Source organism: Sander vitreus, chromosome 22 (assembly GCF_031162955.1).
Source record: "Sander vitreus isolate 19-12246 chromosome 22, sanVit1, whole genome shotgun sequence".
NCBI lineage: Eukaryota > Metazoa > Chordata > Actinopteri > Perciformes > Percidae > Sander > Sander vitreus.
In genome coordinates, this window is record NC_135876.1 from 10,850,135 (window position 1) to 10,863,744 (window position 13,610).

The 13,610-nt window shown below is 41.5% G+C and overlaps 1 protein-coding gene across 1 annotated transcript in view; it reads left to right on the top strand.

The window, feature by feature from the left end:
• The window catches only part of ctnnd2a (catenin (cadherin-associated protein), delta 2a), a 276,014-nt gene that overhangs the window by 186,251 nt on the left and 76,153 nt on the right, over nucleotides 1–13,610 (top strand). The window contains exon 14 of the mRNA XM_078280766.1: nucleotides 7,646–7,859. Within this exon, the coding sequence (XP_078136892.1) occupies nucleotides 7,646–7,859 (214 nt within the window). The remainder of the gene's footprint in view (nucleotides 1–7,645; nucleotides 7,860–13,610) is intronic.

Here is a 13,610-nt window from a genome sequence, read left to right on the forward strand (position 1 = left end):
AGATACTCTGCAGGTGCAAAGAGAGGGGAAGGGACAAGAACAGAGAGAGACTGAGGTGATGGAGAGGGAAAGGAGAAAAAAAGAAAATATTGCTTTCTGTTATCTTGGATCAAGTAACAAGATTGCAGTCATTGTTTTTTTAAAGTATGGAGAAAGTTGATTAAGCAGCAATTTGTCTCTGGATGGCAGACATGCATATGCGCTTGTATATATCCAGCTGTTTCATCACAGTGTGTGGGAGAATATGGTAGTTCATTTAAGGTCATGTATTTATGTTTTGTGCCTTTAGATCTGTATCCAATCAGATGTATAGAGAGAGAAAGAGAGAAAGAGGCAGGGCAGATGGATGTCTGGCCTCGGCTCAAATTACAGCTGACCACAGAGGCAGCTTGGCAAATTCATCTTCAGCATCATTTATAGCTGCTCTAGACACATGCACACACACCCCACCCCACAACCCCCCATGCTTAGATGCATACTTGCAGTTACCTACACTTCACACACACACACACACACACACACACACACACACACACACACACACACACCGCACATATACTCACAAGCCCATTGACATGTCAGCTCATGGATCCCCTTTAGGTATATCAACACACACACACACACACACACACACACACACACACATACACACACATATACACACACACACACACACTGATGTGACTGACTAAAGTTCAGTCACATCAGTAATTCATATTGTGTAGCCATGTCGATATCCATTTATCTAACAGACCAGTTGAAGGGAGAGGGACGTGCCCCCTAACTCTGTGTCACACCGCCTCCCTCTCTTACACATATTCATTTTGTTTAGTTCACACATCATATATTGCTGTATGCCTCTCCCACTGCATTTGTTGTTATCACTTAACTTAATTTCTCCTCCTCCCACCTTCTTTATGATATGAAATGGAGTTTTTTTTACAGCAGATCTGCGTGATTATACAGCAGTATGGTATAAATACAGGGATCTTGGATCAGATTCTATTGCAGTTAGAATTGTGGTATATTCTCACTGTTATTAGAGACAACCAATGAGGTAAACCCAATATGGTAAAAAATCTTGTTTTAGATTTTTAGACCGTGAACTGTGAAACTGCAGGCTGTGATTATCTGTTCAACAGACACCAGCATGAAAGATGAGAAAGACACAGTGAATGATCCAGAGCAAATACTGTAATAATATTGCATGCTTCTGTGCCTCTTTACACAGTGCATACCGTATATCATTTTCCACTCTGATCAATGTGTACAATTCTGTATGAGTGTTAAAGAAATAGTTGTTGTTTTTTTATCCCAGTGTCAGTTCTCACCACTGTCAACAATATGTGAGAGTAGTTCATCAATGAATACTTTAGTTAAAAAAAATACTTGCATTGCCTTTTTATATTTTAGACATAAAAAGGCATATTGCAGGAAGAGAAAAGCCTATTCCACCAATTTTCTTTGTCACTTAAGCAAAACTTTTAATCCCTTGCCTCAGGGTTGAACTACCCTCCAGGTAACCTTTGGTAAATGTGTTGGGTCTGTGTGGTTTAGCGCTGAGAGTTTGTGGATGGTTTGTAAATTACTGCAACATTTCCTGTCCCTCTCCATAATCTGGTGTCAAAATAGCCTTTGAAATGGGTCTACATCTAAATGAATGTTTATATGTTTGTATGAAACTACTGGGTACATGCCCACTCACACACTGGGATCGTTAAACACTTCCCCTGTCTCCTGCTGTGAAGAGTAGTGTTTTTTTTGTTTTCTCTGTTGCCATACTCTTCAAACAACAGGGTAGATCCTCTAGTGTATTTGTCAAGGTAGATTTTCTCAGTTGTGAATCCTACTGTTGATACTGCTGCACAATTAACTGTGTCCCTGCCTCAGAACAATAGTAGGTAGCCATAGGTAAATGCCATGTTTGGCCCAGTTTAGAAGGCTCCAGAGGGAAATGTTAGCCCAGGGCCAAGAACTCAATTAGCCAGAGGTTGAAAGGCTCCAAAATGCAGTTAGCCCGAGGCTAAGGGAAAGGTAAAAACAGAAGCTTTTGCATGTGTGTGTGCCTACCTGAGTGTGCACATGTGTGAAAGGTGTGACACATCACTAGGGTTGGGTATCGTTTTTGTTTTTTTTCGATACCGGTGCCTAAACGGTGCCTGAACCGAAATATACATAATGTATTTATAATGTATATAATATAAAAATATTTTTTTTAAAAAGGAGCACAAACCGACAGTTGGCGACATAAAGAACGGCTTGTTTATTGCTAAGACCATATGGTCAAAATTAAATGATTGATTAATAATGTAATAACAATAACTCATAACAATGACTTATTTCACCAGTAAATTGCTGGTAAACGACAAAAACAAGCACCAGATGGGAAACGGGTATTTTACAATGGTATACGTGCAGTTTAGTGTCCCAAATTCCACATACAATGTCCTTAATTAACTGTGCTACCCTAACCCTACCCCTAACCTTAACCCTAACCTTAACCTGTCTCAAATAAGACCCTCATCATTTGGGACACTCAGTTTTTGGAAAATAATTTGTGACACTAAACTGCACGTAAGCCTTTTACAATAACTTAAAATGCACCACAAGGTTGGCGAGTTTCAAGTAAACGCACCGTCTGTGTTGTTTTTCCGACAACGGCAGCTGCAGTCAGACTGTTACGTCCCAGTGTTGGAATCCTCTACAGGGAAATACAGTCACACTTTACACTGCTTAACGTAAGCTGTCAGCATTTTAACCATTGTGTTTAATCCAGCTACTAGCTAATGGTCACTTAGCGTCCCGTGCAGCGATGCTTCTGAAAAGAAAAAGTCAGGCACCGAAATAAGGCACCGAAATGTTCGTTCTTATTCGGTCTTGTTACTACCGTTTACGTCGGAACCCGTTTTGGTACCCAACCCTACACATCACTCTGTCTCCTCACTCCCAACATGCAAGCAGTGAACTGTCTTCGGCGTACTGCTGATTTGTGTTGATGTTCCATACGTGGTGACTCAAACACACTTGTTTGGCTTCACATGCCACCAACCCAGGTTTGTGTCACTCGGCAGCTTTTACGCCGGCAGCACCTCTGATTCTCACAATCCCAGCTGTCACCACTGCTAACTGTTTCCACAGCAATGCTGTCGCTATGGGTTACCAATAGCCGTGGCCGCCGCGGAACAGTGGGAGACAAAGACAAATCAATCTGCGCTTCTAATCTTCTTTACATGGCATAGAGGAACAAGCGCAGAGGTATTGGCAAGCCTTGTAGGTAGCTCAGAGGTAATACAAAGTGAAAGCGCTATGGCTTTTATGGAATAACAGATTAACTGTGACACATGCATAAAGAGGAGAGGGGAGATGAGCAGAAATCAGTGCGGGGAGAGGGGATGGGGAGCAGAGGGAGGGGAAGAGGAGCAGAGGTGAGGACTGGAGGGCATAAGAGGGGCAGCAAATCAGGTTGAGGAAATTGTGTGGCCAATGGAGCAAGGTTAGTTTGCCATTCATTGCATCCCTTAATCCATTTTAATTGAATAGATAAGCAAAGTCATTTTGCTCGATAAACTCCTGCTGTGTCATCAAACGCCTCCATCCTCACCCTGCCCTTCATCACTTTCTTATGCTTTTCTTTCACTCATTGCACAGTCATCCTCTCTCCCTACCTGGTCCGCATTTATCATGTGTATGGTTTCACTATGAATAAATGAAAAGTTAAATTGCACCTGTAAACACTCATTCTGATGTGTGCTTTTCTTCTTCTTATCTGGCTTATTCACGCCAGATGTGTGAGGTTTCAACAGGAGACAGAACAATGAGTGCCAAGGATAATCACAGGAAAAGGCTCAGGAGTCTATTTTTTACACTTTACTGTTCATGTCAACATGTCTGCATAGTACACGCTACCCATCTAGGGCTTCACAATTAAACAGACACTAAGAATTATTTTCTGGCACGTAATGTCCCAGGTCTGGAGGAGAACATGCAGAAAAATGAAAAATAAAAAATGCCTGATTACGCAGTTTTTTTGAGTTATCTGGATGAGTACCTCTGCCTGTTGCAGACAGTACTCCAGAGATTCCATAAAAGTGGAAGCGTGAAAGACAGCCTTTCTCTCTCTCTCAAACACACACACACGCACACTAGTTGCGCTATCCATGTTTGTGTTAGTCTCCTGGTGATCACAGCAGCCTGCTTCTGGTAATTAGTACTACACCCCTGTCGATTGGACTGAACACGGCTTGCTGTAAGCTCCTTGGCCCCCTAAGGCTGGTGAAGATGCCTGCAGTGGAGAAGCGATGTGTAGCGCCATGGTGGGAAGGCATTATGTGTAACACCATAGGGGGAAGGCGTAATGTGTAACACCAGAGTGCCCTCATTGTGATCCCCACTGGGCTAACAGCCCTTACTGCCTTGTCTCACAGAATTAGGACATAACCATAAATCTGCACTGATTGGCTTTTTATTTCTTTCTTTTCATCAGTGTGTTGTGTGTGTATTCACACAGCAGTTACCTTTACAATGCAAATAGAAGATGTGGTTGAAGAGATTAGAGGAAAATCTCCACTGCAGAAAAGTGAAGCCGCTAGTTGAAATACCTTAAAAATAACTCTTTTGTGCCTGCTTTTTGGTGGTAGGCATACACCTTTAAAACAAGAGTGCGTGAGGGTGTAGTAGATCCTTACATAAAATACATATTAAAATATTCAATAGGCTGAGTCTGAATCTGCCATTAAGGGTGTTGACACATTTCTTGACCTTTTTGGAGAGGTTGGAAAGGTTCCAACATGGTTGATTGCAGAATGGATGTTTCGGAGACACAAGCGAAGGCATGACCTGATTGGTTGATCGGGTTGTTAGGTTTAGGCATTAGGAGTGAGATTGTTTAGGGTAAGAATATCAGGATAAGCTAATCAGAGGCAGAGTAGTGTGGGTCATGCCTTCGCCCGTCCCTCCAGACCATCCATTCTTCACTTTTATATTTGGAACAAAACAGTAATTCTAGTATGTTTGTAGTTTAAACCTGCAACATTAAGTTTATAGCCTGATAATCACGCTATTTTGCCATTTAGTTTCACTTCATTCATTTATATTTGTATCACTGAACAAATCTGAGATGCTGCTGTCTGAAAACAGGCTTCTAGGTTTACTGTCTGTACTAATGGAAATCTTTTACAAAGCCTTTTAAGTCCACAGTGTATCATAATCCTTGATTATATGTTACAATTGCATAGTAAAACCAACTGAACAATATTTTCTTGATTAGCTTTTAAAATGTTGCCAGTATTGTTTAAGGATAGAGGATTAAATGATGCTATAAAATGTTTAAAGTTATTTTTTGTAGACATGACAAAGCTTAAGCACTATTTTAAACTGGCAATGCCTTTATAATTAGCTGGGTATTCAGTTTATACATGTTTAAGTTTATTATTTTGATCTTTGTCTAACACTGGTACAGTATATATAACTATAAATACTGAAACATTTAAAAATGGCATTGAATTAAAACATAAAGAATCCGTGTATGCATTATATTGCTTTGCTTTTCTTTACTAGTTTTATTTCTTTATAAGGTACGAGCATGCTCTAGGTCTTTTACTTTTTTCTAGGGTAGCGACCACAAATGCCTCTTTTAAAAAAAAAATAAAAAAAAACTCCCGTTTTCTGATATAACTTCTCATCGTTTTAAATTTCCATTTTATGCTTTCCATCTCCATCATACTGTATAAATTATACACACGTTTGCACCATTATAGATTGTGCATGTGAAGAATAGTATAACATTGTTAGATATAGCAATTGAACCTCAGTTGTCTTTTTTTAAGAAGCTGTTTCCTTTTCTTTTCAGTTAGCACAATCATGTGAGGAAACGTGAACCAGATAATGGAAAAAGATAAATATAGACAGGAAAAGGACAGACAGACACATCTATCTATAAATTGCAGGAACGTCTGTCTGTGTGTGTGTGTGTGTGCGTGTTATGCGCATATCTCTCGAACCGTTAGTCCGATGGATTTCAAACTTGACAGGTGTCTTGCTACGGGCACGAGTAAGTGCAGTGCCAAGTTTGACGTTGTTTGGATTAGAAATGCAAAATATATCGTCGGTAAAAGAAGCACACATTGGCTTTTGCCGCTCTAGCCGCTGGCCACTCCCCCTCTCACACTGCACACTGACTGAGCTCAGCGCAGAACCAGATACAGAGAGGGTTGAAGAAAACAGCGCAGCTTTGGCAGCTAAAATGTGAAATACACCTCAGACCCACAAAAATATGCAAAGTAGCACTATTAATTCCCGAATTTCAGGACGTTTCAGAGTCCCACACATGCAAAGCACAACCACAGACAACAAGTGGCCCACAGAGCGTGATGCCACTTATAGGCAGGCTATCTATCTAATTAAGCGAGACGTATCTGTATGTATGTGTGTCCGTGTTTGGAGGGGGAGAAGGTAACCTGCACATCACACGCAGACGCCACATGCAGAACGCTTTACAAGAGCAGGGGGTAGGGGGTGTTACAGCCTTTGACTCTTTTCCTGCGTTCATTATGCATTTATATCTTTTAATTAATTGCTGTGAGCTGGCAGAACATAACGTAATCGCGGAGATTATTCCTTCACAGCGCTGTGCAATGCAAGAACATCTCAGAGTTGAACCGGGCAGACACAGCACCCTGTGTCGGGTTAATTAAGTCTACTGCTAACTTACAACACTAATAACATTACCGTCACCAAAATACCCCCGCGAATCAAATCCATACCTCACTGTTAACCATCAAGCCACTAAACCTGTATGGAAACGAACACCTCTGCTGAAGTGTTAAATTTGTTATCACACGAGACAACACCCTCTCTCTCTCTCTCTCTCTCTCTCTCTCTCTCTCTCTCTCTCTCGCTCTCTGCACGCACACACACACACACACAAACGGTCCGGTTCTGGTGGTTGATGAACGCAGATATGTGCTGATTAGCTCTCATAACGGGCCAGTTGGGTAGCGCACTGCCATGAGTCCATGACGCTAATGTCTGATTACTCCACATTGTCATTGTGATATTTTGTGATTACATTCTGAATCTGCCCCATTCTCTGTCAGGTAAATACAGTAGTAGGTAGGCCTACAATGTCTTCTTCTGATGTAGACGTAGCCTTCACTGTAAATCAGTAGTAGGCTATAGGCTGCAGTGGAGTAAGTGGTTTGGGGTCCTGTTTTGTTAGATTATAAGATAAACTGACATCACAGCTCTTTTCTTCCCTCATCAGTGTAATTATGTGTAATTTTGTGAAAGCACAGTTATTAGCTGTGTCATAGTATCTTTAATTAGTACACACCGGGTTGTTAATCTGATTGGCAGGACTGACAGATACTGTAGGACACACACACACACACACACACACACACACACACACACACACACACACACACGCACACACAAATACTGTACACACATAAGTAGCTACCTGCATAGACAACTGTTGAACAACATTTGATCAGGTGACGGATGTTAATCACAGAGACTTTTTGAAGTTTCTGTGCATGAGTGTTTACTGTGTGAGTCTATGATGGATTTTGTTGCTGTTATACATAATTCATTTACGTGAAATGCACAAGTAAACTTTCATTGATACGCTTTCTTTGATCCTCAGATCCGCAGACAGGGAGGCATCCAGCTGCTGGTGGACCTGCTGGACCACAGGATGAGTGAGGTTCACCGTAGCGCCTGCGGAGCCCTGAGGAACCTGGTGTACGGCAAGGCCAACGATGAGAACAAAGTGGCCTTGAAAAACTGTGGGGGGATTCCTGCATTGGTCCGCCTGCTGAGGAAGACTGGAGATGTGGAAATCAGAGAGCTGGTCACAGGTAATTTAGTTGCAGCAAACGTACACATCACATCTCGAGCATGTATTTATCATGTTGTATCTGCAGTTATTCTCCAGCAAGACTCCGCTTCTATGGCCTCAGGAGAGGTTATAATTGTGTGTGTGTGTGTGTGTGTGTGTGTGTGTGTGTGTACGTGTGTATGTGTGTATGTGTGAATGCCTGAATAGAATTTGATATGTGGAGATGCTGCTGTACGCTACACAATTACACCAAATCTGGGTCAGTTTCAGACAGAGAAAAAAGAAAAAGAAAAATTCAATTTCTGTCTTCATATTTATTTTTTTAGCTTATTTGTTGTTCGATTGTTAAATTTGTTTATCCAATTGTTGTTATACTGTACTTAAGTGAATTTAGTAGGCGACTGTGTGACTGATTACTCCTCTGACATTTTTCGAATGATCTAGATTTGAAACATTTAATACTCTGATACCTAGTTATGACTCACACATACAGGAGGCATGCACACATTCCAAGAAACTAACACACACACACACTTTTAAATATACATTAGCATCTCTGTATTCTAGTTTTGTTTGGCCTTGACAGTGCCAGCAGTTGTTTTGGCCATGTGATTTACTTGTTGGAGAATATGTTTTTTTTTATTTTCACTGAAAGAATATTTTTCACAAGCGGTTACTTATTCACGATGAAGAAACCAAGGCTGTTCATCTTGAGCTCCTTCAGATTCCAAACAATTTAACATTGCACCTGATGTTTTTTAATCAATTACAGTTCTCCTCAACAGTCTAATAGGACTCTAAGGCATGCAGAAACATCTGAAAAGAATGCAGATAAAGCAGCGAGGCAGCGAACAATGTATCATTCAACAGAATTTCTCTTAAAGTGGCCATATTATGCTCATTTTCAGGTTCATAATTGTATTTTGAGGTTGTACCAGAATAGGTTTACATGGTTTCATTTTCAAAAAACACCATATTTTAGTTGTACTGCAAATTGCTGCAGCTCCTCCTTTCACACGCTGTCAGGTTTCTGTTTTAGCTACAGAGTGAGACCTCGCAACTTCTGTAACACAGTAGCTAGGTAAGGATTACGTGAGCTAGCTCCAACTTCGGCCTGTACAAGGCAGCATTAGCCGGGAGACTTCTTCTAAACTAGGGCGCACTTCCCACTTTGCGTGGAATACCTGCAGAACAGAGACATGTAAGTAGTTCTATACAATTTATTTGGTAGGTTAGGGTGAATTTGTGTGTGTTGTAGCAGTGTTTTGCCATTGAGAACATGCTAGCGCTAGCATGCTAGCGCTAGCATGCTAACGGTTAGCCCCCTAGGCCCCTCATCTCGGCTAGTGACGTAGAAAGCCGTGCAGATTTTGAACGGCTCGCCCGGAGACTGAAGGGAGGACACATTCAGAAACTGTAACTCACTCAAAACAGCATGGATGTTGTTTTTTCAAAGTTTGTATACGTGTGGAAGTACCAGAGACACAAAATAACACCCCAAATCCCAGAAAAAGTGATTTTTTCATAATATGGGCACTTTAAGAATTGTTTTGTTATGTGTCCTCTCTTTTCAACTGGCTGAGTTGTTATGCAGTATAAATTTGACTCTGTGTTTCTTGCGTGGATGCCTGCATACAATCAAAAAAAGTGCGTGTGTGTCCAACTAGCATTGAAGTCCCTACCAGCAAGTGTGGTGTTTTACAATTACTGGTCAATTTTATTTTGACCTAGAGGGCATGAGCAGTACGAGTTAGCCAGTGCACTGGAGACTCACACATAGTGAACTGTACAGCAGGGCACACGCCCACACACACACAAACTTAGAGATGCACATGCAAACACACTCAGATGTACAGTACCTTTTGTGGAGATGCACACAAATATCCGTGTAGACAAAAGATGTATGGATTACATTTTAACTCCCAAGCAAACATACATTTCACAAGCTGACATAATTGTATCTCCAATCCTCCTGAAATATTTTGCAGAATGCCTCCCACTAAGAATTTAATATTCTACTAGAGACCCTTTTTGTGCTGCAGCAAACACTAACACATGCACTGCGTCCCTCTCTGCTTAACACAGACACACTAATGCTCACGAACATACACCACCTCAAGCATATATGTAATCTAAATGTGCAGCTCAGCACAGCCTCAGGACAGGTAATAATGATGAACCTGTGTGTGTGTGTGTGTGTGTGTGTGTGTGTGTGTGTGTGTGTGTGTGTGTGTGTGCATACAGTATGTGTCACAGGATTCAGTCTATAAAGGTTAAAACCCCTAATACTAATGATATTCAGCACGTCATTATGAGTGTCTTAAGCTGTTTTCGCATATGAACTCCAGACTGTCCAACGAATCAGGTCCTGACAAAGTCTAAAGTTTCCCTTTCTCACATGTAGATCACAACAGGAGATTGTCCATCTCAGACGCATTCTTACTGGAAATACTCTGTTCGGTTTAGACAAGGGGTGGCGCCTGGGTAGAGTGAGCCAGTTCGTAATTTAGTCATGAACAACCTTGTCTCTTGTCGTTTTTTGAATTTGTCTGGATTTCAGCATTCAGTAACCTTAGCGACAGAAGTTCCCGAATCTCGTCATCACTCCAGTTAGACATTTTCGTTGCCGTCTCTGTGTGAATCACCCTCCTTCTTAACCCTCTCATTTTGTCCCCCTGGTTTGCACGAGCCGATAGAAATGCATCAACGCTGCTGCTCGCTTGCTGTGAAATCTCATACTTTGGGTTCAATTGAAGATTACACAGACTTCGTACTAGGGAGTTGGCAGAGTAAACACAGTTTGATATCTGATCCAACTTATTCCCACATACAGCTCTGCCGGGTAATGTCTACAGTTGATAATTTCCGCTTTGCATTGCATGTGTGAAATGGGCTCCAGACGCACACAAGGGGTACAGTTTGCTACGATTCAAATGATAGGAGGGGACCTGAATGCTAGCAGCCTAGCAGATGTTCCAATGGCCAGTTCTCCATGGTATGTTACAGCATGTACTGTGGCTCCCTGAACAGGACAGAACTCCTCATTTGTCATCTAATTTCTCCTATTTTTCATCTTTTCTCAACCTATGTTCATATGTAATTCTCTCTCTTCAGACCATTCTTCTTTCCTTTATCCGTGTGCATGCCAGCCTTCTATGGGGTTCAGTGTCTTGCATGGCATTAAGCTGGAACTTTATGTATCTGCACTTGAATCACCATTGTTTCTCTCTCTTTGCTCCGACAAAAGCCCTCTTTGTTGCACCAGGTTAGTCCTGAGATAAGAGAGGCATGTTCACGCGCGTACAAGAGGATTGGACATTCCCAAAGAAAAAAATGTACAATCACGCTCATTCACTCATGCACACACAGACATCAGACAAACAGAAACACACAAAACCACACATGCACACAAAGAATACTGAGATAAAGTCGGTGGGGCCCCCTCATGTTCAATTTGACTTCTGACCCCATTTTTCCTCAGTAGAACAAAGCTTTTCTTCAAGCATACACACATACACACACACACACACACACACACACACACACACACACACACACACACACTCAAACATCCATCCCTGGACGCATCCCCAAAGGTTTCTCGCTCTCTGAATAGAAGGGAACACAGCAGATGACAGGCAGCAAGCCAGCGAGGAGTTTTGTCTCTTTCTTAACAGAGCATTCAAAACCGATAACAGCCCACTGGAGAATGCTGGAGACACAAAAAATGTAGGATGTAGGAGAGGAAGGATGGAAGGAAGTGGTTCTATTTTACATTTTCACTGTTATTGACACCACTATACAGTATAAGGCAGGCATGGATTGGCTATCGGGAGTACCGGGAGATTTCCCAGTGGGCCGCTCTATTTGTGTGGGCTGCATGTGCTGCGCACCGGTCGAAAGCTTTTTATTTTATTTTTTGATCGGCCCGTAGAGAGAAGAGAGATCATATGATTGGCCCACTTGTGTGTCTTTTAATGTGAACACTGGCCATTCACATCCTTGGTCCTTGCCCACTGGTTTGTCTCTCATCTGAACACTGGCCAATCACATCCTACTATGGCCAACCTCTATCCTAGACAGAGCACATTTAAGCCCCGCCCCCACCAGTGAGGAAAACAACTCCACAAAGTGCCTGTAGCTAGCTAAAAACACGAGATTTAAGCATGCCAAATGATTATTTTAGCATCCTTTGTCTAGCAGAGAGGACAAGTTAGCTGTAAGTAAGTTAATGTTAGTTATGCAAACATAATACTATAGCTTTCTGATTTATCCACATTCCACTATTTACAAGTTGCATTCTGTGTACAAAATGCAGCTTTAGCTTAACTTACAGACTTATCACTTGTTTACCATACGGGACATCTTGATGACACCCATGCTCCATCCTCAAGCTTTAGCCATCTAGCCATTAAGAGCCAGGCAGCATTTTTGCATCAGTGAGTACACTATCATACTATCTTACTTACCACTCAGCCAAGTGGCAGTATTAAGGGCTGGTATGTATGTGTTGAAGGGGAGTACAAGGACAGGTGGTGTCCGGCTGATTGTGGTGGGCTGGTCCAGGGCTGATTTTTTTACCCCAGTCCAGCCCTGGTATAAGGTTGGAGTGAGATGTGAAATGTTGAGCAGAACCAGGAAGGATGGAAAGAAAGCAAGCTGTTCTTTTCCTCAGACAAATTATTGATATTGCCGATGGTGAAATACGATTGGAAGAAAGAGAATGAGGAAGAGAGGGAAGAATGAACGACAAATGGGAGAACGGTAATTAGTAGGAAAGGATGAGAAAGATGGGTAGGAGAACTGACTAAACGAGGGAAGGAAAGAAGATAGGAAGGGAAAGAAATAAGGAAGTTTTGTTTTTATTCCAGATAAAGACACAAGAATGTGCACCAATAAAATTCACAGACATCATTCACAAAGCATTTAGTGTTGACACTAAACTATACATGTAATTGATGGCAGTCACCACCCTTCGCCTATAGGGACATTCTTGCACCTTGAAGAATATCACCACAGTGCTGGAGAGACTAAGAGATTAAAAACACAGCTTGGAGATGGAGTGTGCGTGTATCTGTGTGCATTCTGTAAGCAGTTTAACAAATGAATAAATTGCACTGCAAGTCATACTGCATCATTTTTTGAGCTCTCACTTTTATAAATAGTAATCTTGCACAAAACACACACACACACACACACACACACACACAGAAATTCTATCTTCCCTCTCTCTGTTCCCTGACCCTTCCTGTCTTTGCCCTTCTTTGTCTTGCTCTCTCCTGCTGCTTGCTAAGTGAATCAGTGTCATGCATGACTCTACCCTGTTGTCTGTCTACTCTGGTGCTTAGCATTGAACTCCACATTTCAATTGCTTTCATGTCAGTACAACTACATTTTGAAGTCTATCTTCATTTGCCTTGTGGAACACGCTACTGGAGCTCTAATTCGCACTTGAAACTGTTGCGTAATTACTCTGTAATTCAACTAGGCATGTTTTAAGTGTTTTTTTCATATAAATAGAGACAATGAGTACAATGTGTTCAAATTACATGCTGCATTGGCCATTGACACCCTTTTAATCAAATGCGACCGTTTTGCCAAGAATTTGTGCACAGTAATGCAATGCTTGTGTTCTGATTATTTCTCATTGTATTTGCATGAACTTTAGAAAATGACATGTAACTTTACACGTGATATAAATGTCAAACTTAATGTTTACAGGTGAAAACCGGAGGTAGCTCTGCAATGCTCATGTTTTCATATTCTATGC